Source organism: Saccopteryx bilineata, chromosome 2 (assembly GCF_036850765.1).
Source record: "Saccopteryx bilineata isolate mSacBil1 chromosome 2, mSacBil1_pri_phased_curated, whole genome shotgun sequence".
Classification (NCBI taxonomy): Eukaryota; Metazoa; Chordata; class Mammalia; order Chiroptera; family Emballonuridae; genus Saccopteryx; species Saccopteryx bilineata.
The window spans coordinates 290,731,549-290,758,972 of record NC_089491.1 but is presented as its reverse complement, the minus strand read 5'-3'; the positions used below and the strand labels follow the sequence as shown (position 1 = coordinate 290,758,972).

At 44.1% G+C, this 27,424-nt stretch overlaps 1 protein-coding gene across 1 annotated transcript in view; it reads right to left on the bottom strand.

Annotated features, from left to right (window-relative positions):
* The window catches only part of NPL (N-acetylneuraminate pyruvate lyase), a 34,519-nt gene extending 7,306 nt beyond the window's left edge, over positions 1-27,213 (bottom strand). The window contains exons 1-10 of the mRNA XM_066261304.1: positions 26,776-27,213; positions 23,116-23,202; positions 13,912-13,985; positions 12,207-12,294; positions 10,124-10,181; positions 8,269-8,344; positions 6,575-6,667; positions 5,329-5,477; positions 5,155-5,201; positions 2,787-2,871 (exon numbers count right to left, since the gene is read on the bottom strand). Of these exons, the coding sequence (XP_066117401.1) occupies positions 2,787-2,871; positions 5,155-5,201; positions 5,329-5,477; positions 6,575-6,667; positions 8,269-8,344; positions 10,124-10,181; positions 12,207-12,294; positions 13,912-13,985; positions 23,116-23,183 (738 nt within the window). The 5' untranslated portion in view covers positions 23,184-23,202; positions 26,776-27,213. The remainder of the gene's footprint in view (positions 1-2,786; positions 2,872-5,154; positions 5,202-5,328; positions 5,478-6,574; positions 6,668-8,268; positions 8,345-10,123; positions 10,182-12,206; positions 12,295-13,911; positions 13,986-23,115; positions 23,203-26,775) is intronic.
* Between the last annotated feature and the right edge of the window lie 211 nt (positions 27,214-27,424).

Sequence of the window (27,424 nt, the reverse complement as noted above, 5' to 3'; positions counted from 1 at the left end):
TAAATTATTACATTTAAAGCATCCTGAGTTTTGGCACATGACTCAAAAAGAATTGAGTGGCACTGCTGTAAGAAAATCTCTTCCATTCTTCTCTAGTAATTTATATACTACACTTGATCTTAGCCAAACAGCCGAGAAGCTAGTAATTTCTATAAGCACGGTTTTATAGCACTTACTTCTCTAAAAACAAAAACCAGAAATAGTGTCGATTCTGAACTTCAATTCATCTTAGCATTAAGTAATATTCATCCATGATTTCATGAACTAATTTATAAAAAAAGACTCCCATCCATCTCATTAAGAGACATTTTCAACATTTTTACTTTTACATTGGTTTAATCAATTGTTTACTAGTTAATAAAAATTCAATGCAGAATACAATTTTTATATCCAGAGCCTTACAAAAATATATGTATATTTTTGCCCTTTATTCCCAAACTACAGCACATCATATTCACGCGTCTGTACTTTGCTGCTTTTTAAAAAATTTAATATATCATGGAGATCTTTCTAGATCTGTACATGTAAAACTATCTCATCTTTTTAGTGTACTATATATAATTTGACTGTATAATTCACAATGCATTTAACCATTTCCTTAGAGATGGAGATTTGGGCAGTTTCCATCTTTGGCTATTATAAACAATGCCATAAGGATTATCTTTGTATATGTGTCATTTCACTTATATAAGCAGAAGAAATGGTATTTAAGTCCATGCTAATGACTAAGGTTTGCCCTAATTTGTTACTTGACTGACTCTTCCCTCGACTACAGAGACTACAGACTGCTTCAGGGCAGAGACCAGCTTTATTACATCACACACTCAGCCCAGCCGTGTCCTAAACACACAGGAGTCAATGAGTGGCACTCGCCCCCTTCCTTCTGTAAGCTGGAACAGAGTATGCGGAGAACTAACTTCCTCACCAGTACTGTTTTGAGCAGGACAATTTATCTGAGTGGGACTAAGGGGTGGGGGTGGACACCGGATCAGCCAACAAGAAGCAGCTATAAAGAGTCCATATCCTAGCTGTTTCACAGGTCACTCTACCCTACGCTTTCCCTGTCTTTCAGCTCAGAGCAGATTGGGATTTTCAGAACGAACTTTTTTCTTGGGAAACTAAGGAAAAAGAAAGCCAGGAATGCAAAGAGATGGCAGAGACCACACAATTCAGACTGTTTAACGTAATTTAAATCTAAGTAATGCCCATGTTTAATTTAGTTTGTATAGCCTCCTGGGCCTTTACCCTGTTCCTGCTCTTAGCTCCACCTGGTCTGGGGCTGAACAAAAGTCAATATTTAAATAAACTATTTAAACTTTACATAGGAGGCAGAATCAGGTTGGCTCCAGGACAGGTTACCTGGTCTGATCTGGCTATGCTTTTCATTCCCACTTACCGTATTTCCCTATGTATAAGATGCCCCCATGTATAAGACATACCTTAATTTTGGGTCCAAAATTTGAAGAAAAAAAAAAGTTATTACATGAAGTTATTGAACTCAAGTTTTATTCATCATAAAATTCATACAACTCCTCATCCTCACAAAAAAGCGGGAAATGCAAGTAAAAAAAAATCTACAACCACTGTATAAGATGCACCCAGTTTTTAGGCCCCAAATTTTTCAGGTGTGTCTTATACATGAGGAAATAAGGTAGTTTCCTGAGCTACTCCTCTTGGGCACGTTCATTATCCTGAACATCCCTGTGCTCTTTTTCTTGTGCTTACCCTATTTCCTCCCATCTCCTTCCACTCACTCAAAGCACACACACTGCCCAGCTGGCGAGATCAGTTCTGCTCAGCACAGCTCTTTGTTCCCTGGACAGCGAGTCTGTCCTCCATGTAACGCCCACGGCAGCCATTTCCCTGGGCACATGAGCCCCCACTGCACTTCTCTTCCTGTTTCAAAGCCAGCGGCTCCTGCTTCCTGCCGGGTGGATGTTTTCCATCCTCAGCACATTTCCAAGGTCAAGAAGGCTGATCTGCTCTGACTTTGAAAGAAGTCTCCCCATGTTAGGTCGCTAGCTTCACAGCTTCTAGTGACTTGGTTGTGACATCCTCAAGGGGAGGGCAAGGGGCCATTTGCTCACATGTCAATTGCTACTATTTTACAGTCACAAAAATACGATCATTGCTGGGAGGAACAGGGAGGAGTCACTCCTGTATGGGGCCTGTCCTGATCTAAGGTGACCAATTGTCCTCCTTTAGGGAAGACAGTCCTTTTGTAAGTTCCGTCCTCCCTCGAAAAGTGTCCTCCTACATGTCTTCCTTTTTGATACTGTAACACTAATCTGTAAATGTCCGTATTCGATCAATGCAGAGTCAATCTATTGCATGTGATGTCATGTATCTGTCACTGACATGATGATTTGTCAAGGATCAGTATATAAATGAGTACTTTTTTCTTACAATTATAATTAAAATTAATAGGCATGTAAGCACAATTACAATAGAAAATATTACAAATGTTTTTATTATGCATTTATCATGTTATAGTGTCTTATTGTTGCAATGAATAAAATGTTTCTTTTATTTATAATATTGTTTTCTTCAATTTATTTTTGTCCTTTTCATTATAAAAAAGTTGATCACCTTATTACACATGTGGGAACACTGACAATGGGAACAGGTTTGATTCTAAACAAGAAGAAAGTAAGAAACAGAAGGGAAAGAAAGAGGCAGTAAGGCGATTCTCATGAGGGCAGGTAGGGTGGGGTGAGAGGGACTAAGAGTTCTCAAGAGCGAAGGAAGAAAGGCTGTGATTTATGTGAAAGGAAAAGAAAGTTAACCTGATAATTGAGGGCTGAAGAGAAGTCCTTCTGTTCAAAGGCCTCCAACATCTGGTTTGTCCTTTTTCCCAGGTAATTATAGGTACTGGAAAAACAAAACAAAACAAAACAAAACATTATATAGTATAGAAACAATAACCTAGTGGGAAAGGTCCAGATCTTCAAACCCCTCTGCTGCTTACAGGGCATAAATACCTGATCTTCTAGGAACCCTATATGTAGGCCCTAACCTAGCAGAGGGTCAGGTGTCTTCAGCTGTGAGTTTCCCAGCATTGCTCGGCAGTGCCAAGAGGAGGCCGAGGACACCCGAGTGAATAAAGAAAATGAAGAAAAGTGGGAAAAGGATAAAATTAGAAAGAAGAAGAAATAATGAGAGATGAAGGTATTTAGCAAGGAGCCGCTGAGGCCAGCCCCTGCCCTAGGGCACACAGAACACAGAGCTAGATAAGAACTGTGGGTACAATGTAGTATCGGGGTGAGTCCTAAAAAGCCTTACGCTGAGGAAGTGAGTGAAGGGGGCACCACAATAACAGGCAGATCCCAACAAATTACCTAATTCCTTGACCACTTATATATTACCTAGAGGCCGGTATCTAGAAAATAATAATAATAGTAATAAAATGAGAGACCATTTCTTATGTGCCTGTTATATTCTAGGTGCTTGACATAAGTCAGGTCTCATTCTCTCAAACCCTGCAAGGTGGGCCTAGTTTCTGTGTCACTGTGGGGACACTATGGCTCAAGAACAGTGATGGAGTTATCACAATGTTTCCACCATGGCAGGCTGCCCTCTGTTACCATTCAACAAAAAGAAAAGTTATTTGGTCTGGAAAAATGGTTTTGTGGACTTAAAAAGAAAAGACTCTAACTTGAGCAATATAGACAAATATCTTGGACGAATCACTAAAGTCTTTGAGAAACCAGGAAGATAGGTTATAAAAAGTTGTAACTAGAATGTTTCCCTATTGATTGATGACTTCTTGTATTGTAAATCAGTAACAGAAAACATGCTTATCTTGATGGTACCAAGAATAGAACGTTCTTCATGCATGTAGACATCAACAGCAAGGGATTCCAAGAACGTGAAGTTCTTATTATCGTCTGATAGTAAAGTAAAAAGAAAATAATAATAATTAAAAAATATATATATATGAAAGAAGTCACTTGTGGGTGTGAAACAATCCCACATCCCAATATGTACACGAATGTCTGAGCAGTTTCAGAACACTACATTCAAATCACAGAGGTCTTAGGTGTGTGTTCAGTTAGAGAGGGATGTGATTCTAATTAAGAAGACATGAAATCTAACCAAATGTACTCTGCTTATAGATGATGTTGATAGAATCAAAATGTCTAGTATTGAGGCCAAAAAACAAAGAGTCAAGAAAGTCACAATTTCCAGGGTAAAAAAAGTTCCACAGGCAGATGCAGGCATTCAGGTTGCTTTGGTAGAAATGGCCCTGCAGTGACAATGAATGATATAGGCCTTCCTGGCTTGTAAACAAGCCATTAGGACTATGTGTTATAACTCAATTACTCTTCATCAAAACTATGCTCACCAAGACATGTTATAAATATTATTTTGCTTCCCCTGTACTTTTCCTGCAGAGAAGAAATGCACTTTCAGTCAGTGTAAATATTTCAATCAATCTGCTCGCAGGCACATTTCTAATGAATAGGTTAGCACGTGCAGTGGGCATGCTAATCGAATTGCCTGCTGACTAGGCATTGGACCACATGACTGACTTCTTGGCTGCAGCTGATAGGACCTTAGTGGACACTTTATCTAGTGATATCCTGAGCTGCCACCTTTGGGCAGCCACAGTTGACCACGTGTGAGCAGAAGCTGAGAAAGCCCATCTAGAGAGAAAGAAGGAAGGGGAAATGAAGAGTGTATAGAGAGACGCAGAGGTGAGCGTCTCCAAGGGACCACAGATGGGGAACGAGCCACCTTGGCTGCTGAGAGCATTGTAGTGCCGGATTCTCACCTTCCCTTAGGCCTGGCTACACTTCCTCGTCTTGAGTTTTATGTCATTTCCTGGTATTTTATAGTAAAACCTTCGTTTGCATAAGCTAGTCTGAATATGTGTCTGGTATTTATAACCAAATAATTTCCGACCAAGAAATTCTGTACCCGCACAGAGCTCATGCGCCTCACCTATAACTGCCAACGGAGGCTTCTAGTGACAATGACTGAGTTGCTACGACCTACTGAATTCCCTCTCACTGAAAGATTGTGGGGAAGAAAGGCAACTTCTATAGGAAAGGTGTATGTGCAGGAAGTATGACTACCGAGGAGATGAATGCCTCTGTGGGGGGACTTTCCATTTATACATTTATAGCCACTGGGAAAATGAGCCCTGCTTACCTGCCCACTGCTCCAGTTGCGCCCATCACCAGAGCACTCAGCAGTTGCTAAGCAGAAACAGATAAAGAGTATTCACTTTTATGAAAAAGTGAGAGGCAATGCTACTATATAAGCAGCTCCAGAAATTGTTTGGGAGGGACACTAACCCGTGGGAGATGCCAAGGGGTGACTTACCTCATCCACCCCGAAAAGGAAAGCAAACTGTTGCTGGCGATTCTGATCAACACACTGCCCGAAGTCTAAGAGATCTGTGTCACTAAACTTCAGCCCTTGGAAGCTGGGGATCTTCTCCCGAATCCCATCCAACAACTCCTCGGCACGAACTGCTCAGAACAACGAGTGCCTCATTAATCTGCACACCTCCGGAAAACATCAAATAACATCCTCCAGGCCCCCACACATCTACATTGAGTTACCAGGAGCTATTCTCAGCCTTAACTGACACAGGTTGGACATGACCACCTGCCCTCGCCTAGCAGGTCCTATGTATTTGTCAAATTATAGCCCCAGCTCTGGCCAGTTTTCTCAGTGGATAGAGCACTGGCCTGGCATATGGATGTCCTGGGTTCAATTCCCAGTCAAGGCACACAAGAAAAGTGACCATCTGCTTCTTTACCCCTTCCCTCTCCCCCTTCTCTCCTTCTTTCTCTCCCACAAGTCAGTGGCTTGATTGGTTCAAGCATTGGTTCTGGGCACAGAGAATAGCTAGGTTTGTTCAAGCTTGTCAGCCTCAGGTGCTAGAAACAGCTTGGTAGACTTGAGTATCAGCCCCAGATAGGGGTTGCCTGATGGATCCCAGTAGAGGTGCATGCGGGAATCTATCTCACTATTTCCCCTCCTCTCACTTAAAAAAAAAATTAAAGCTCAAGTCTTCTGTTCCTTGAAGACTATCAATTGGTATTTAGAGAGCACAACTTCTATTTTTATTTTTAAGAAAGTTAGAAAGGAATGGGATTTTAAAAAATAATTTAAAAAGTCTCATTTCTTCTTCCTGGAAAAGTGTAGTAATAATAAAAGAAAAGCTAGTAGAAAAGTGAGCAAAGGTCAGCGTACCTTCCTAGGTGTCAGGTACTGAGAATACAGTAGGTACGAGGTAGACACAGTCCTGTCCTAGTCGGGCTTCTAAGCTGTGTTTTCCTGTATAAGAAGGAGGGGCGTGTGTGATAGACATGGTGTCCACCAGAAGTGCCCAGGAATTTATTCCTCTTTCTTACTTAACTTCCCTTGTAAGGTGGTGTCAATGATTGATAAGGGCTGACTTAACTTTGATGAGTGATCTATTTTGGAGCCATTGGAACTGTCTAGTCGACAGTGTTGTGCATTTACACATGGGGTGGGTGGGAAGGAGTGGGGTTGCTCTGTGCAATGAGGTAAGATGTGAGAGGGGGAGAAAAAGAAACGTGGAAGGGGCAGTACTTACTCTTTACCCCCGTCAATGCGGGGATGTGATAGTAATAAAATGGCAGTTCCGGGGCAGCAGCTGCCACCTCCTTTAGGAAATTAATGAGGTCACCTGAAAGAACAACAGGAAAAGTCAAGATATGAACACATGTAGAACGCTGGCTCTCCCTGGTAGTTGAACCAGCTAACGAAATGCAGCCATTCTTTTCAGAAGCCAACAATTCTTGGCCCCTCTTACCATCCCTGAGATTGCATATTGCAAGGTCTTTGCAACTCACTTCATTCGAAGTTTTATTTCCCTTTCTGTAGGAAGGTCTACATAAGATGAACGCTTTCCTGCCATTCTAAAGTACTATAAAAAAACTGCTGCGAACCTTTCCATCTATTAAGAGAAGCTCATGAAATACTCTGACAAAACTCTAAAGTCCATCAGGTGGGACTCTTGTCCTCTTACCCCAGAGGGGCTAGGTGGAGTCAGTAACAACAAAGACTTTGCATTCAGACCAGAAAAATAAGGTTCTAACAGGAAATTCTACAACATAAAGATAAGCACCATCTGCTCAAAGAGGGAAGTTACAAGAGTAGTCGCACATCCCACAGTAATTCAACCCGAGTTCGCTAGTTTTCCCTCTTGGGGGGAAATCGAGGTACATCAGAAGAGAGCTCACTCTATTTACTGAGGGTTTGGGACTTCCTACATCATCCAATGAGTGCTTCAACGCGACATTACCGCAGATAGTAAATAATTTATCCAGCAGAACTGCTTCCAACGCCAAGGGAAAGTGGGAGAGAGAATCTTACGCTCTTCACCTGAATGCTGTGATGATGTAGGGTCTGTCTGTGATTAATATTAATACTTTTGACAAAATTATTACATATATTTTATTCTTTTTCCCTTGTCTGGCTTTTGGAAAAAGGATTTATGTAAAAAAATTTTAAAGCTTTGTGGGGAAAAAAACCCCAACAAAAACAAACCTTTTCAAATGTTCATTTTAAATTCCCAAAAGAGCAGTATTTAAATTACTTATCTATTCTAACAGCTATTTTCTACCAATCATAGGTGTTATTTCACAATAATTTCAACCTATTATACAGTTAATTATGGATATATTTAATCATGCATGCAAAAAACATCTTGTCTGTTTTTAACCCTTTTAAAATGTGTATCTCTTTTGTTGCTAATCAAAAGGATTAAAAGGACTCAGTGTACTGGGAAACCACAAATAGTTTTCACAGAGTGTGGAGGAAGAGAAAACAATGCCTTGATATTCTGGAATCTGGAAGACAATAGATGCTTCTGTGAAATCTCTTTTCAAGTTCATCGCTTACTCAACCTTGCACAGAACATGTAGTCTCAACATGCGCAGCATTCCTTTTCTTTGAGAACTATGGTCCCAGGCTTTGCCATGTGACTCTGACACTCTGCACAATTCATTCAACAAGGAGTGAACACCTGACCCAAACAAAGGCAGCTATAGGTTGACCTGGGGCTTGGTGGATGACCCAATACGATTACTAGGCAAAGGACCAGAAATCCTTTGATGAAGTCTTTTACGGATCCAGGGAGGCCAAATATTCTGGAGAATGGCTGTAGCATTGCAAATCACGCCTCCAGTCCATAAAACTTGACTCTCACGAGTTGACTATAAGCTTTGTGAATGAAGGCAAGAAGAAGTGAACCACGTGAGGTGTTCTGCATTCACACCTAATTACCTTTGTTTCTTGGCTTGAAAAAGAAAGGTGCAATGACAGCGATGGCATCAGCTCCTATTTCTGCTGCATGTTTGGCCTTTAAAAGAAGATGACCGTCATTAGAATCTGGTAACAATTCTGACGTGTGTAAGTGTGAGAGTTTCCCCAAACCAACAAGCAATTCTCTGACACAAGCTGGGTGTTCTACAATTTAACTCAACTCAGTCACTGTCCACCTGGGCACAGAATCAGATTTCACAGGTGGAGGGCTCATCCTCTACTTCCCCCCCCCGACTTCAAATGCCAGTCACAACGCCAGGTCCTCACCAGTGCCGCTTCACAAGCACCGGCTATAGATTAGAGGCTCTCACGGCCCCCTCCTTGGGTTGATTAATTTGCTAGAGGGATTCACAGAACTCAGAAGAACATTTTCCTTATTGGATCACCAGTTTCTTGTAAAGGATACAACTTGGGAACAGCAGATGCACAGGGAGAGGCATGGGAAGACAGTGCGCAGTGTCTGCGCCCTGCGGAAGGCACGCGTGTGCACCCTCTCCCCCGGTCTCCATCTGTTCACCCAGCTGGAAACACTCTGAAATCTCCCCTTTTGAATTTTGACAGAGACGTCATTTCATATCACAATGAAGTCATCGGCCATTAATGAGTAATTCAACCTCCAGCCCCTTCCCTCTAAGTTGGGGGTCCCCAAACTTTTTACACAGGGGGCCAGTTCACTGACCCTCAGACTGTTGGAGGGCCGGACTGTAAAAAAAAAAACTGAACAAATCCCTATGCACACTGCACATATCTTATTTTAAAGTGAAAAAACAAAACGGGAACAAATGCAACATTTAAAATAAAGAACAAGTAAATTTAAATCAACAAACTGACCAGTATTTCAATGGGAACTATGCTCCTCTCACTGACCACCAATGAAAGAGGTGCCCCTTCCGGAAGTGCGGCAGGGGCCGGATAAATGGCCTCAGGGGGCCACATGCAGCCTGCGGGCCATAGTTTGGGAACCACTGTTCTAATCCATTATTCACTTGGTTGGTTGTCTTGGCAATCAGCCCCCATCCTTAGGTGCTTTACAAAGTTACTTCATTACTGAAAAAGAGACACCTTTATTGCTTTCATCACAGGAAGTCCCAAGGGTGTTAGAAACTGTGTCAGAAAATGGACAAAAACCACATTAAAAACCACATATTGCAGTTCCCCCTAACCACGTGGCTAGTTTATTTCATTTAACACACTGCCTTCTAAGAGGTTCATCCATATTGTAGCATATGACAGGATGGGTTTCCTTTCTGTTTAAGGTAGTAATATTCCTCTGTGCGTATGCACCCTCTTTTGTTTAGCCATTTATCTGTAGATGAGCATCTGGGCAGCTTCCACCTCTTGACTATTGTAAATAGTGCTACTGTGAACATGGATGGGGTGATCTGTTGTGTTTCAGTTCTCTCCCACTCTTTAGGCAGCAAGTCTCAATTTTTACTACTCATCATGGCTGAACCCCATTTTCTATCTCCTCTCTGCCCAGCAGATGGCTTCGCCTTTTCACTTCCTAAAGAAAAGAGTAGAGCTCACAGTGTGTTTCTTCCTGCAAACTTTTAGCTACCTCTATACCCATCCTGACTTTGCTCAGAGGAAGAGGGGCCTCCGTCTCCTATTCAAACTGCTGCTACAGCACTTATGACCTTGGGCCATTCTCTCTGGGGCCCTGTGCCTGCTTCTAGATGGCGAACTCCCTGGGTTTCCATGCCTTATATTCTCTGGTGCAGCATCCAATATACAGCAAAAACGATATTGATTTTAACTTCAGCATAAAAATGGAGGCCTTTTGAGTGGTCTCTCCCAGATGGACCTACATACCTACCAGTTCTTGTGAGTCCTTCAAGCTCAGGGCTCCCACATGAATTACTACCTGATCCAGCCTGCAAAAGAGAAAGCACGGTGGCATCACTTGGAGCTTATGACAACGCAGAAGGGCTACACTATCTTGGTTCGTGCTGGTTTGGCAGTTAGCTAATATCTGATTCATATCTCTATCTCACGACTACGTCCCTGCTCTGGGAAGATGCCTTCGCTTCCTCAACACCAAAGGTGAAGCTGCTTTCACACATAGACTCCTTCACTCCTTCTCTGCACTCAGCTGCGTCACCATCTATGCTTTCTGCACAGCTTCTTGGCTGTCTTCCAAAGTTACTCTACCTGCTTTTGTTGTTGTTTTTTTCAAACCCTCTCCCCCAACCCGACCTGCCTCCCACCAAGACCTCCATCCAAGGCATCAGTTCTCCATTCTCTTTCATCTCTTCTCCCTTGGCATAGAAACATGCTCAAGACTTTCCCACGTGAAGAAAAAGAAGCCGCCCTTCCTCCTCCCTAATCTGCTGTTCCATCTCTCCTTCCTTCACCAGGAATGCTTCCTGAGGATGAGCTACACCCCGCCCCTACCTCCTCAGGTCCACCCCCTTCCTCCACCACCGCTGCCTGCTTCTGCTAAAACCCGCTGGTTCTGCTCTCACGGAGGTCATCGGTCACTTCCTCTGTGTCAATCCCAGTGGTCCTTCTCAGCCCTCCACCTGCTAACTTTCACAGCATCTAACAATTACCGCAACAAATGCCATAACAAACACAGCGTCTCCTGCAAATAACTAGGGTGAATTCTCATGTGATAGTAGTCTGTGTCAGGCACTGTTCTGCATCCTCCCCACCGCCTTATAAGATGGGGACTACCTTCACTCCTATTTTATAGATGAAGTTCAGGCTGGTTAAGACAAGCGCAGGCTTGTCTAAATTCATGGAGTTGGTGAGAAGCCCCAAACTCAGGCAGCCTGGCTCTCCAGTCCTGCCTTTAATTACCAAGTGATATGGACACTTTCCGAAACCATCCTTCCTTCAGTGGCAAGATTCACTCCTCACCTCCCTCCTCACTCTGAGGACTGTCTGTCTCTGTCCACTTCAGGATCCCTGCATCTGGTGCTTTTCCTAATGTTCATCCCTAGTTTTCCTCTTCTTTTATTTTACCCATGGTCTCTCTTCTTTTGGGGCCCCGGATCTGCCTGAAAATTAGCTGACAGCTTATGTAGACCTGTCCTCAAGGCTGGCACATAAGCTCAGAGCACTCAGGGTGCCCTCGTGCCATTTAAGGGTCACGGCTTCACACTGCCAACCTCTGCTCCAGGCTCCCTTGGGATTTACGGCCAATCTTTGCTTCCACCTGCTGCAACATGAGTCCCTCCCTCCTCTGGTCCCTGTTTATATTACTTATTAGGAGGATCAGAGTGTTAGTTTCCATGATCTGACATCTCCATTGGGTGGTAAGCCACCTGAGGGCAGAGGTGCTGTTTACATCCCTGGTGCTGGCACGGTGCACAACACACGACATAGTAGACAACGAATACGACTTGGTGAACTGAATGTGCTCCGTGAACTGACACTGTCCTGTTTGTTTCACCACGATGTGAACTGAGAGTTATAACAAACATATATCATCATAGTGAAGTTCAGTGGGGCAAGGATTTCACCACGACAAAGAGGCAGCCTCCTGAGGGCATGTGATCAGTGCTCGGAGATCTGGAAGAAGGAAGCAGGCCGGCAGAGGCACCAGGCACCCGGATGGAGTAGGAATTTCTCAGCAGAAGAGCCAGGAGCCCAGCGGAGTCGGTCACCAGCATCCCCCACCCCTCCCCCCAGCCCAAGGCCAGGTAACCCAAGAGGGCGGATTGGTGGGTAGAGGAGAGGCAGGTTCCAGCTTCGGGGCGACATCTCGAAGAGCCAGGCACTCCTCTCCCCGGCTTCTCATCGAAGTGCTAGGACCCTCGGGTCCCTGCTCATTTTTCCACCAGTTGACCTCGAGCCCGACTTGTGACCAGAAGTCAGGGGGGCTGTCATCGAGGAAGAGCAGCACTCAGTACAGCTCCGGCAGATGAGTGTTTCTATCCTGAGGAACCACTCACTTGTTCTTGCCTTTTGTCACCCACTCCTCTGCGACCCGGCGGCGCTCTGAGATGCTCAGGGACAGGCCTTCTCCTGTTGTGCCATTCACTGTTCCAAACAAAAAGTCAGTCAGTGGGACCAACCAATACCTTTCACTCATCCAATGCCAACGCTGGGAGTGCAGGGTCGGAAGTCCCCGCGCAAAGGAACTGATGCAGAGAAACACGAGAGGGAAGAATTGGGAGAAGGAAATGCCACATTTCCATTTTCACCTCAGACTCGGTATTTTTTCCATCTTCATCTTGTCAAAATAGCAGGAAGCTTAATCCTGACTTATTATTACAAATCTGTCATTGTTATCAGGGTCAGAGAACAAAGACAATGATAACTGCCCATGTTTTAGGCAAATCTCCAACACAGTTCGACATCTGGGCTTGAATGGCAGGAAAATCGACACCATCCAGTACTGGGAGGTCCGGGTGGTCATGACCTCTGCCTGTGGTTCGGCATGGGAGAACTCTAGGACAACTTATTTTAAAAAAAATAATTCATAAGCAAGCACCGGGATATTAATATTTCTTGTAGCAAGCACTCATATATTTACTTCTTCTTACAACAGCCCTGCAAAGTACAAATAATTCTTCTCATTTACAGATGGAAATAAGAGGTTCTGAATCAGTAACTAATCCAAGTTTGAATCCAGATCTTTACGATTCCAAAACTTTCCCTTCTACTAAAGTCATCTCTTAATGGGTCACAGAAAAATGTATTGTGAATGGCACGAGGATACATCACTGGACCTAATAATGCATATGGCGGCACTTTGGGTCTCCAACCACGGAATATTCCATTAGGTCAGAGGAGGAGGGTGGGAGGCGAGGGGGAGTAGAAAAGAGTGTTTTTATCACTCTTCTGAGGTCTTTAAACACTTCAAGTATGCTCCCTCGAGCCCTCTGAGGAGAAAGAATCTGTCTTCCCACCATGGCTTGGAGCTGTAGGGGGACCCTGAGCGGTATTGTAATCAGGTTTTGGTTGTGACATATGGCCTGGTCACCTTTTCACAAAAATTTTATCTGCTCTGATGATGACCTTGGTGCCTCTGAAGGGGACCCTGTTGGTAGAGCAGTAGCTTGAGGCTAAGGTGTGGTGTCCTTAGAATGACAAACAATCCAAGGGACTAAAGCCTAGAACGCAACTTGAGGGGCAGCACAGTTGCATGTAAGTGTAGTTGTCAGGCTGAAAATGTTCCAGGTCTGGTTTCTTTTCTTTTTTTTAAATTTCTAGGACCCATGAATAAATAAATGTAACTGTTAGACTTGTGATTCCTTTATGTGCTGCATTCAGAGTCTTTTCTTACACATACAACAGGAAAGGTCTGGGTGAAGAGAGAATAAACCCATTCATTCTTCAGAGAGAGAAGCCTGGATTCTGTTGTTCCTCTAACTCTTCCTGGCTGAGTAGACTTGGGCAACCTAAATAACATTACTAAACCATAAATTTTCTTTTATAAACAGGGATAAAAAAAATACCTTATTGGTTTTGAAGGCATACCACCAAATTAGATAATCTCTTGAGATGCTTTCTAGTTCTAAAATTGATACAAATTCACACATTTGACATAGCTTAGCCAGGTTCAGTCATAACCTATGACACGATAACCAGGTAAGAGTTGCTTTCGAAGGACTGAGCTAGAGTTATGTAGAGAACTCTCTAGAGATGACTTACCAAAAATATTCTTCACTCCCTGTTTTTTCACAAGATAATCCACATACTGACCAATTACTGAAAAGTTGATTTCTCTAAAAAAGAAAAAAAAATGCATATTTAGTTCTTTTAGACTAGTTTTTTAGGTCAGTCCCCAAGTCTATAACCTGCTCTTTGTTAAGTTTTTAAAATCCACCTAGTTAGTTTGTAAAATTCTTAGCCTCCTCTAAATAATACACATTGTTTTCCCTCTTGAGCTCAGTGACTTCTCTGCACTGCCACGTGTTTCTCACTTATGTGAGCAAAACACTATTAATAAACAAAGGCTTTAGATTTCAAAACTAAAAACTATCCCAAGTAATTTTTAAAAAGAAGTTACTGAATCATCTTTTGTTCTTTTTGGGACGAGTGATGGTTGGGGGCATGGTTAAACGAAAACACTTTCTATTGGCAAGACAATCATTTCTTATGCTTATAAAATAGGAAAATTCAGTCTTAATGATTAAACATTTTAGCATTTAATTTTGTGACAACAAATGAAGGCTTAACCCTATCTGTATTTGCTAGTTTTAAGTCAGAGAGGATTAACAGTGGGGAAAGAATTTTGCTGACACTTTGTCTCTCAAAGTGTGGTCTGCAGAATAGCAGCACCTGGGTGGGGGGTGGGGGGTCCTGTTAGAAATGCAGGGTCCTAGGCCCTGCACAGCCCTAGCCAGTTGGAATTTGCATTGTAACAAGATCCCCATGCTATCGGCATGCACTTTGCTCAGTATGGATCTTGAAAGGCTCTTATTCTAAAAATCATGTTGCTTTTAAAATCCAGAAACTGACTCAAACACAAACTATATAAAGCCACCTGTTCTCAATTAAAATCCAGGTGGAGAGGATGGGGATGGAGAGTGAAAACACAAAGGAGAATTGTGGGGCCAGTTCTGCGTGAAAAGCTGTGGAATCCATCCTTATGTTGCCAAGAACACAAAGTAATAGTTGGCTTCCATTTGCATTTCTGTCAGTGGGGCTGGAGGATCCTAGTTTAATTTTAACCTTATAAACACTCGTTTCTTATTTGCTTATTCTATTCCCTAAAAAACAAAACTAAAGATCTGGTGCATATAGAAAACAAAGACATCAAAGGGTACTGTCAAAGGAAATGGGAACAACAGAGACCAAAACAAGGAATTCCAAGTCAACTACGGCCCACAACACAACATGCAATGACAACCGGTCTGAACTGGCCCCTGCAAACAGGTGTGCATTAATGTAATTAGAAGGCCTCCAGGTGAGCAGACGCCTTCCAGAATGGCTCATGTACAGGTATCATTATCTGAACCCTCCCTGCCCCACTTACCCAAACGCCAAATCCCGACCTCTCAGATTTGCTGAGCAGGGAGGCTCCCTGAATGCATTACAGTATGAATTTAGGTTGCTCTTAAAGATAAGATTGGGGCATTAGCTGCCTGGTCAGTCCATCTGAGGACCCTCATTGAGGTCACCTTGACCCGCTCAGCTTCTTGAAATGTCTCTGCTCCTTGGGCAGTTCTGCCCACTTGGAACCCCATCTTCACCATACATCAGCACCTTGCTGCTTCCATCAGCTCGCTCCCACATGGGATAAGCTCTGAGGCACAAGGACAATCAGCAGGGGCTTTGTTTGTGTGATGCTAACCTTGGCTTTGACCAAGGGCGTCCATCTACTCATGCAAACAACCAACCAACAGCTTCAGCGGGCCAGGAGACTTCTGAGTCAGAGCAAAACTGGGAAGAACCCCACTGAGCAAGAGCCTGTGCTGGAGTTACAGATTCAAAGGTGGCTCCTGGCTTCCGGCTTCCAGACACTTTCACTGAAGCGTTAACACCTCTCCAGCCCCACCCACGTCCTCAAAGACACTGACAGAGGCCCCGTCTTTTTCACCAAGAAGCCTGCAGAGCTCTGGATGGCCCACGCCTGGTAGGCATGGTGTACTTCTTGGTTTAATCTAAGGCAGGGGTCCCCAAACTTTTTACACAGGGGGCCAGTTCACTGTCCCTCAGACCATTGGAGGGCCGGACTATAAAAAAAAACTATGAACAAATTCCTATGCACACTGCACATATCTTATTTTAAAGTAAAAAAACAAAACGGGAGCAAATACAATATTTAAAATAAAGAACAAGTAAATTTAAATCAACAAACTGACCAGTATTTCAATGGGAACTATACTCCTCTCACTGACCACCAATGAAAGAGGTGCCCCTTCCAGAAGTGCGGCGGGGACCGGATAAATGGCCTCAGGGGGCCGCATGTGGCCCGCTGGCCGTAGTTTGGGGACCCCTGATCTAAGGCTTTCTCATTTGGGAAAGGGATCTGGAGAGATTGTTTACATTTTCTGAAATCCTTACAGAGGAACTGCCCTACTCAGTCTGTTAGGGTGCATGTGTGTATTCCTCAATCAGACTCCTAAACTCAGCAGAGATCCAACCCCGCCCCCCCAAGGGGGCCTTGACTGGCCAGGCCGGGGCAAGTGCTCAGTACTGTTTCTGGCTCCAATTAAATGCTCAATCATGACTGCTGTTGTTATTCCTCAACGACCCTCAGCCAAGTTAACAACTCTTTCATTATGAACATTCATTATTCATGTCCAGCCTCTAGGCTTCAGGGAGAACTTCCAGAAGGCATTGACTGTGCCTTTTATATGTTGCAATTCCTAGTCTGCACCAGGCTCAGCATAGATGCTCAGCAAAAGTTGGGTACAGGAACTGTGATGTGGGGACTTACAATGATAATGAAATACCCGTGCTCTGACCTAAAAGCTGCTTGTCCTCACACTCGCACAATGATTTCAAGTTTCACTGCTGCATGAACTGAGTGAAGGAGGTAACGTATATAAAGAACTAAAATATGGAGGAAAACATGGTGAAGGCTATGAGCTAAAAATTATGTGTGTAGAGGTCAGAAGAGACACTATTCAAAATAAGGAGTCCAGGAAAGAGACTTCAGGGAGGAGGTGGACCTGGAATAATAAACAGGATGAAACCTTATGATCCCCCTTCCCTCCCACATTTTTGAAAGCGGCTGTTTGCTGGTCCTGTGTGGTGCAGCCCCCCCCCCCCTGCCCTTTCTAGGGAGCTGACTGCTCTGTCAGGCAGATCTAGGCAAGTTCTCTTCCCTCAGTGAACTCCACGCTATTTTATGGCTTCAGTGGACAGTATCTGCATCTACACTTGTTCCCCACCTCCTTCCCCACTCCTTTAAGCCTTCATGATTGACAAGCTACAGCAATTTTATTCAGGTTTGGGTTGCCAATGGGCGATAGATTATCTATCCCTCCAAGGAGGTTTGCTGCTTCTTATAAAATGCTTCTAAGGCTACAGGAGTGACACTAATGGAATTTCTGGGGCAGTGGCAGGCAGAGTCACCCACAATGTCCTTAGACTTAAGGCCTTTTGGAACTCCTAATACCCTTAGAGAGGTCAGAGGTTAAAAAGGAATGGCCCCCAAATGTCTTTGTTGACTTTCCTGATGTTAAAATTTCTTTTCATGGTAAAATAAAAAGATTTTATTTGAAAAGTAGGAAGATCTAACAAGGCCAGGCCTACATTTACGCATAGCACCAACTGGCTGGGAAGCACAGTGGCTGTCCCCTACGGAGTCTCAGAAGCCTCAGGTCACCTCAGGGATGTCAGATCCCTGCCTGACCACAGGTGCGAGTCCTCGGCCCTTGGCAGAGATGCTCAGTGGCCCCAGTCACAGGTGAGCTGAGTGAAATCACACAGAGCTGTTAGCACATTTGTCACAAAGGCACCCAAAGAGCAGGGCTGGGGTGGTGTCAGGATGATAATTCTCTCTGGGGACCTGGCTCCCTGCCCTGTTTTCCCACCCACTCTACCACCCCGTGTATGTGTTCAAGTTCATTCCCGCAGGCACTATGTCAGTTACCAGGAAGTGACTGGAGGGAACAAAACAAGGAAAATTAATTATTATTCTCCTCAATGGCTGATCTGGACTTGGTGCTCAAGGAAGTGAGAGGTGGCACCAGTCAGGTCACTTGAAAAAGCCAGACTGGCTTTTTACTGCACCTTCTCCGCCTCCTAGAGCCCCCTGAACACATCTAACCACTGGCCACCTCAGGGGACACTGGCCCAGAACCAAACCCCATGCTTACTGCAGTCACTCTTATTCTTAGCTCCAATTCAATACAGTATCTTCATTTCAGTTCCCGTGGGTCCATAATTATATTTGAAATAAAAGTATTTAACTTTTTTCCATATTACAGAAGCTATACAATTTATTCTAGAAAGTACACACAGTAAGAAAGGAAAAGAAAAAAAAACCCACTCGGGATCTCCCTGGAGATGATTATTCTTATTAGTTTGATATTTTTCTATTCACAAATACACAAAATAGTATTTCCTTAAATAAATATAGTATAATGTACATTATTGTAATACTTTTCCACAACATTCCAAAGTGACTATGTTCCTACATTTTTAGATATTCAGTTACTATACTGGCTACACAACATTTCACTGTATAAATGGATACAATTTATTTAGCTAAGGCTCTATTCTCAGACATGTAGTTTACCTCCAAACTCTCTAAGAGGAGGGACCTTTAATCAATTATTTTTAACCACAAATCAAGGCCCTGAGTGGGTAAACTGTGAAACCACATGTAGACTATATTTCTTCTCTTATGGTCTAAGGATAATAGGATTTTCCTGAAGTGTTTTTCAGAGAAAAATCCCACTTATTATTTATTTCCTCTCTTGGTACACGATTCACAGTGGAAGACTTGCACTTTGAGAATACGGAATCAACAGGACGGGCTCTTTTCATATGGGCATGATCTGACATGCATATCAGAAAATCAGACTTTCCAATTTTATTTTGCCTTTCACCTATATCTTGCAGCATCTGAGATCAGATGGAAGCCATGCGTGCTTTTGGCAGAATAACTACCTGGTTACATAGAAGCTCCTTCGGTAGAGAGCACACAGGGCTAACGACTGCCCCACCTCATGAGAGTGTGCTAAGGGCACCTGGGTCACGTGGTCTCCCAGGCACAGTTAAAAAGACAGTATTTTCTACAACCCCGGCCGGCCGGCTGGGTGGCCAGGCCCTTTCTGACTGGGGTAAGGGATTTTGTTTCACTAGAGAATGTGATGAAGATTCCCACGGTGAACTCAAGGGCATTCGAGAGAAAAACACAACCTTTTTCTTAACATCGTGGCCAGTCTGAAATGGACTTTCTGTTCTAATGACTGTGCCTGACCAAAGGAAAAAGTGACTTCTTGAAACAACTAAGAAAAGCAAACGTCTTGTACTCTAGTGTAGAATTAGTCAGGGGTTGGGCTGGGTAGAGAAAGATTTTTCTTTCCAGCTATGTGGCAGAGGGTGGGGGGGGCAAGATCTTTAAGATCTTGGTTTCATTCATTGCAAAAATAGGGATAATAGCTCTGTCACAGAGTCGCTGTGAAGATTCAACTGGAACACGTACATTAAAATGCCCAGCGTGGTGAATGACACAGTGTTTAGCCAATCAGTGTTAGTTTCCTTTCCTCCTTTTTCTTGACCATCAGCATTCCTTGTCCCTGTAGTATGTTCACTCAATAACAAAATTTACCACACACTGTAGATGCAAAGATAACTAAGACACCTGCTCAGTCCTTGTGTGTTGCCTGATACTTGAGAAATACCTATTGAATAAGGTTAAGCCACTCGAAACCTTCTGGAGAGACAGGCATGTAACAAACAGTTACTGCAATGCTTATAATAAACAAATAATTCTGATGTCATGTGAAAAGTATGCACAGGGTGTTGTGGGATCACAGGGGAAGGATCCTCAAACTCTTTTTAGGGAAAAGGGGAAAGAATCACCAAACGATGGTTTTGATAAATGAAAAGAAGTATTCAAGTGTAGCAGAGAAAGGCAAGGATAGAAACAGGCAGACGAGACGGTGTGGAAAGGGACGGAGGAAGGAAGGGTATGAGGTGCTTGGGGAAATGGAAATGAAGCAGAATGGGAAGATCACATAGGACTTCCTATGTCATCCCAGAAGGTCAAGGCTTTCACCTTTCAACCAGTTCATCTCAGACCTCAATGTGCTAAAGAAGCAACTAGAATCACTGTTATAATGCAGGTCCCAATTCACTGGGATGTAGTAGGGCCTGAAATTCTGAATTTCCTGCAAGTTCCTATGTAATGTTAGACCAAATGGTCCATGAATCGTAAAATAAATTGTAAGGCTTAGACTCCATGGAGATTCTTAAAGGGGACGGTGACATGATTACATCTGTTTACAAGGAAGCTCCCTGAGCTCCAGTGTGGAGGATAAGCTGGAGTCGCAGTTATTTTATCCATTCTTACTTAATGGGGATAACTACGATATCCCTGATGACATCACGCCAGAGGATTGCAGACTCCCAGAATTCAAATGGGCACAGAGATAATGCGCTAGAACTTCCTCTCTTCCTAGAATATGAAAGGGAACTTAAAAAGTGACAGGACTTCCCCAACATCAGACAACCCGCTGGTGGCAAAGATGGGGGTCAAGAACCCAAACAATCTATTTAACAGGTTCTTTCTGCCAATTTCTCCACTCAAGCACATCAGCTGATATTGAGAGTTGATATTTTAATGAGCATTCCTTAGAATTACGAAGAAAAAAGAATGCAAGGGAACAGCTGTTCAGCCATTCCAAGTCATGGAAGCCATGGTAGCCAGAATAAGCCAAGTAGGAGAACTCCCACAATGGCAGGCCACCAGGAAGAATGTCCAGGTGTGAGATTTCACATGACCTTTCTTTTTGTCCTATCTCTTGGAAACATGTCTAAAGTGCAGATTTCCTTGTGGGCAAGTAAGCTAATGGCCACCTGCTCCTTGTAGGTGCTCCAAAATTTCTTTGTTTAGAAAGAGTAGGTGGTGGGAGAAAAGAGAATTAACATAGCTTAGGTGCCTACTATGTGCTATATACTTTTCTTTTTTTTTTTTTTTACAGGGACAGAGAGAGTGTCAGAGGGATAGATAGGGACAGACAGACAGGAACGGAGAGAGATGAGAAGCATCAATCATCAGTTTCTCGTTGCGACACCTTAGTTGTTCATTGACTGCTTTCTCATATGTGCCTTGACCATGGGCCTTCAGCAGACCGAGTGACCCCTTGCTCAGGGACCTTAGGTCCAAGCTGGTGAACTTTTTTTTTTTAATTTTTTTTATTTATTCATTTTTAGAGAGGAGAGAGAGAGGAGAGAGAGACAGAGAGAAGGGGGGAGGAGCTGGAAGCATCAACTCCCATATGTGCCTTGACCAGGCAAGCCCAGGGTTTCGAACCAGTGACCTCAGCATTTCCAGGTCGACGCTTTATCCACTGCGCCACCACAGGTCAGGCCCTGGTGAACTTTTTTTGCTCAACCCAGATGAGCTTGTGCTCAAGCAGGTGACCTCGGGGTCTCAAACCTAGGTCTTCCGCATCCCAGTCCGACGCTCTATCCACTGCACCACCTCCTGGTCAGGCACTATATACTTTTTGAATGTACTAATTTAATTCTTACAAGCCCCTTATAAAAAATGTTTCCTTATTTTGCTTTGATTTGATGAAAAAAGAGGAAATGGTAAAATGCAGGAAGGAGAGCCGGAGGTCTTTGGGAAATGGAGAAGGAACCAACAGATCAAAGCCATGTTAGTACTCTCCTATACATGGGGCCTAGTGTCCCAGGAAAACAGCAGAATAGGGAGGAAGAACATACTGACACTCTCAGTGGGTCCCAGATGCACAAACATGACTGTTTTAAGAAGCCACTTCAAGGCTAAGAGGGGTCTTATTGAAAAGATTGAAGTAGCATCATGCAGATGCAGTGTTCTGAGTTTGCAAACAGGACCTTACTTCATAACAGGAAGTGAATTCTGCCTGCTCGTGCAATCACATGGCCTCTGCTTTATCTGTCTAACAAGTGGCTGACGCGTTGAGAAAGAGCTGACTTCAGACTTCCTTAGAATTTGTGGAAAGGGAGAAGCAACAGAAAAAAAAATTGCTGCCAACCATTGGGTAATCTAAATGCCATCTCAGCAAGTTTTATTGAGACTTAACAAAAATGTGATTTTTTCATGAATCTTAGAAGTTGGAAGTCTTGAACTCCAGTGATCTAAAGGAAAACTGTAACATGACCAACTCTGAATGAGAACAGTAAAAGTTATAAGAAATTTCTCCTACTTTAAGGGAGTAGGGTTAATGTCTACAAATTCAGTGACAGAAGACCAAAAGTAAGTAAAAGCCTCATTTAAAGATATCTTAAATACCTCATCTTCCTTTTACTTCTGTCTTATGCCACAAAACTATTATAGTTCAAGCTTACTGACCTAAGTGTATACTGATCCTGTGCTAAAAACTATTCTAAGGATAATCTCACTTAATGCTCATCACTCTATGCTGTATGATCATCATATTTTATGGAGGAAGAAAGAAGAAGCTTAAAGAATCTACAATTCTGACAGTTGTGGCAATCTACTCAAAAGTCAAAAACATTTAAATCCAGGAGGTGGATGAATCTCCTTTTTCTAAGTGGCAACATCCAGGGAGGAGTGATATGTCACGCATAGACACGTATGGCACATGACCATTATCTGATAGTCTAAGCAAAAGAACTGCTATATTATTAATTTGGAAGTCAAAATACTTGCTTGGCCAATGATTTCTCAGCAATCATCTGTTGTTACCTCCCACTCCTGCAAGCTCCCCAACATTTAGATGTTGAAAGGCAATGGTAAACACGTCTAGAGACTGTAAACACACCTAAGGGGTCTCTCTTAAAGCTCCCTTCCCCACTCTCATCTCTTCTATGAACAGCCTGGGGTGGAATCATGCAGGTGCCTAGAGACGGGATCTAGAGGGGCCAAGCCAGGGCTTGCAATAAAGTCCTGCGAACCTGAAAGTCTTATCCAACTCCACTGGCCTTCTTTGGGAAAGTAAAGTCTGTGATAAGATCCAAGGAGAATTTGCACTGTGATGCTACAGACCCAGGGCGAAAGGTAAGCTGCTGCATCTTATCTTCTCTCTTTCTTCACTGTGTGAGATATAGAGACCTCGTCTCTGACTTGGGCTCAGAGACAGTGCCGGCAGATGACTGACGGAAGCTGCCAGCTGGCAACAGTACCAGAGAAGTGCAGTTTAAGTGAGTGCTACATAGAGAACATCTTTCCATTTTGGTGGAGTAAGAACAGATCCCTTTTAGGTCCCCAATGGTAGTTACCCATGCTCAGTCATCGGCGTGATGGTTGCAGCAACCAGACCGTGAAGTTTCTTCTTCGGGGAGGCCATGGAGCTGCTGAAAAAAAGTCTGGAAAACATACAACATAATTCCTCTCTTCTTTAAGGAATGTCTATTAATGATAAAACTCCCGGGCAAAGTCCATTCACTGTTCAAAACTAAGAAAAATGCTTACAAGGGCGCAAACGCAGAGAGCATGTAAGAATGCAGAGTTTTGGGGCTTAACTCAAAAGAAGAGGAAACTATTTTTTGAAGTCAAAAGAGCAGTGCTTTGGCAACATACCATCGGAAAAGCTTCCGATTTTATCTAGCTGACTGAGGCAATGTCAAACCTCAAGAACAGGGGTTAAAAAACAACAGACCAGAGAAAGAACATGGTCCACACTCAGGGAGCTCAAATATATGAAGAATTATTAGCATTGCTTAAATTCAAATATGGTCAGGAGAAAAGGGACATTCATATCTTTTCTTATATCTTCTTTTTATTAAGCAAGCATTTCACCTAAAACCAGCACTTAGACAGTTTTAAGGCTTCCGTGGGATCTACATAGCTATCTTCAGACTTACCTAACTATCCTTTCAGATTCTAATTTTGACCAGTCTGTCCTGTCTTCCTAGTTCTTGTAAACCACATGAACTATATCACAATTATTATTATTTTTTTTTTTCTTTCCATTTTTCTGAAGCTGGAAACAGGGAAGACAGTCAGACAGACTCCCGCATGCGCCTGACCGGGATCCACCCGGCACGCCCACCACGGGCGGGCGACGCTCTGCCCACCAGGGGGCGATGCTCTGCCCATCCTGGGCGTCGCCATGTTGCGACCAGAGCCACTCTAGCGCCTGGGGCAGAGGCCACAGAGCCATCCCCAGCGCCCGAGCCATCCTTGCTCCAATGGAGCCTTGGCTGCGGGAGGGGAAGAGAGAGACAGAGAGGGAAAGCGCGGCGGAGGGGTGGAGAAGCAAATGGGCGCTTCTCTTGTGTGCCCTGGCCGGGAATCGAACCCGGGTCCTCCACACGCTAGGCCGACGCTCTACCGCTGAGCCAACCAGCCAGGGCTATCACAATTATTTCTGCACCTCTCTCCCACTAGACCAAGCTCTCCATGACAGGGAATACATTTCATTTGCCTTTGCTTTTCACTCATGGAGTGCTCTGCAGATACCCTGTGTCCAATTACAAACTGATGACTTTTTGATTGATTGAATGAAGTGTTCAGATTGTAGCTGGATGATGACTTCCACAGATGGGGAGATCCCTGCTGAGAGAGTCAGCCAGACCTAACTCATTTGGGGCAAAAGGATCCCTTACCATCTGTTAGTGTATTTGTCCATAATCAGTATAAAAAAGCCAAGAAGTTGTCCACAGCAGGTAACGAGAGGCAACAGAGCTCCCTGGTTAACAGCCTGGGCTCTATAAGCAGACTGCCTGTTGAATTCCCAGCTCTTGTCACTTACTAATTATAGAAAATGTTACTATTTTTTGAGCTGTTAAGATATAAAAATCTGAAGCCACAAATGCAAAGTCTAACAATTGAAAAAGAATATAAAATATAATCAGATAGTATTTGGTGAAAATTCTACAAAAGATGGTTGGCTTAGAGCAAATATAGTGTTGTTTGTAGGTATATTATGGTTTTGAGGTCACTGGCACATTTAAAAACCCACTGTGACTGTTATTTAACCCCTCTATACTTCAATTTCTCCTTCCGTAAAGGGGGTTAATAGCAATCGTCCTTCTTAGGGTTGTTGAGAGAATTAAATGAATTAATTCTTATAAAGTAATTAACGACAGTGCCAGACACACAGTAAGTAAGTACAAATTCAGCCCCCTCCATGAAGTCTTGTCTGATGGCTACAGGACATGAGCAAGGCCTCTCATTACTCCCTTACCAGCATCCTCTGCTGTCACTTCAGCTCAGCTGGTACCCCTTCCCCAACCCTAGCGACTCTTGCCTATTCAGGGAATAAGTCATTTCAATTCTGTTATCTTCCTGCATTCCTTCCCTCTCCTCTTACTGCCCCTCTCATAACTCACCCTTTGTTACCTCTTATCTATCACCAATGGGCACAACCCAGGTCCAAGGGGCCCATAGGGGCTCAAGAAGGTTCAAGTGATACGAGCCCCAAGAGCTGGATTGAGCACGTAAAGTCTCCCTAACAGGCTGTTCACACTACACTTGCAGGATCCTGGGCTTTTAGCTACATTTACTTCATTCTTAGGGCAATTACACTGATATCCTTATGATGGTCAGAAGCTGAGATGGGTAATTAATTTTACATATGTGCCTTTGCTTGAAAGAAATCAAGTTGTCACTTAAGTGTAGTTTGATTAGTTAAAACTTTCAAAGCATGGGGGAGGGTGATGAGAGTTGGGAACCACTCCCCCACACTCTTATTTTCTTTCAATCTACACAGGCTGCCAGATTAACCTTCCAGTAGCGCAGACAAATCTAACCTGGCCTTTGCCAGTAAATTCCCACCCTGGCTTCTGTGGGATAAACACCAAGCTCTCTGGTCTGGGTCTCTGTAAAGACCAATTCATACCTGAAAGTGCCCTAGGCCCGCTGTCTCCTGTTCCTACCTATCCTGTCCTGTCTGGCCTGCTTGCCTTTCTTCCCTGGTTCTCCAACCCAGAATGCCATTGTTCTACTTCAGCCCCATTAGTCTAGCCAACTTTTAAAAAGCTAGAAAATATCCCCTGATTCCCCAAGATGAAAATAACTTCATATTCTTTACATCAGAATTATGAGCAGGGTGGTTTGGTCTCCTCTTTTAGACTGTAAGCCATCTGGGGACAAGAACAGCTTAAAAAAAGAAAAGTTTATCTTTGCCCAGAACAACACACTAAATAAATGAGCAAAACTTGGTGACTTTGTGAACTATGAAACTCTTACAGGAAGAGATAGGGTAAAGATCACAGCAGCTGTAAAATGGAGAAGCAGCGGTATCACGTCATTTTGAGTTTTAAATAAACTTGGTCATGTTATGCTTTCTTTATAGCTTGTATCAAAAGCAAACGGTTAGATTGTTTTTCAGCCTAAGGTTTAATGTGAATTTAGAATATTATTACTGAAAACACTGGAGAGGGGGGTATTACTGTTGAAATCTTAAGCCTCTGTCCACAGACGAGAACGTTTACCGTGAATAATTCAAGTTGTCTCAAATTCTCTGAAAAGGGCAAAGTTGCAAAATACACACACACACACACACACACACACACACACATCTAGGGGAGGAAGAGGATGCCCCTCTGGGTAAGGAGAATAACTTGACAGAGAAATACTTGGAAAGGGAGAAACAGAAATGGAGAAACAGAACAAAAACAACCCAAAACAAAGGAATACAGTCAACCGCTCAATCGCTGATCCTGGTCATTTGGACAAAAGGATCTGGAAGGAATCCAGAGGCCTCTTTGCCCAGTCTGTCAGGACACTTGCTTCAGTCCGAGGGTGTCGCCTACACACTTCTTGTGGCTCCGATTCCCAGGTTATCTGCCTTCCCCTTTTCCTTCAGGCGGGCACCTTCTCACCCACCCTCGAGACCCGTCCCCTGCGCCTCTCGGCCCGCGCCCCCCCCAACTCCCCCCCCGGTGGCCTTTCCGTCCCCGCCCGTCCATCCACGCCCGGCGGGCTGCGCTCACCCGAGACACCCGGGGCCGCCTCCTACACCGTGGCAGTTGCCGCCGCTCCGTGCAGCGTCGCCGCTCCGCTCTGCCAAGCCGCGCTCTTTATCACCGCGGGGCGCCGGCAGGGAACCACGCGCGCCCCGCCCACGGACGCGGGGGCTGTCGCTCAGCGCCTCTCTCCGCGGGGCGCGCAGGGCGAGGCGGCCACGCACAGTCGCGCAGAATCCTGCAGCGCCGCGCGTCCCGCACCCCGACAGTGGAGTTTACTCTTCGCTGGGTCTCCGCTGACCCAGGTGGGCCGAGGGGTCGCCCGCGTGGCGCCGGGTTCCCCGAGGGCCGCGAGCAGCGGCGCTGGCACGTCGGTGCTCGCAGCGCGGGCCCACAGGCTCCTCCTAGCTGTCGCCTGTCAGCTTCCCGCTAGCGGTCGCCTCCAGGGCACCTTTCCGCCTTACCATTCCTTGTGACCCAAGCTCTGCAGCAGCGAGGTTTTCGTGGTTGTGCGCTTTGAACTTCCGCTGCTGTTTGCGAAGCGGCCGGACCACTGTCCCAACCTCGAACACCCTGTTAAAAAGACAGAAAAGCGGACCAAGTACTAATGCTTATTCTTGAGAACCATTGACAGAGTTTTGAAAGGGAAAAGTATTTTTAACCAAAATATCTACAC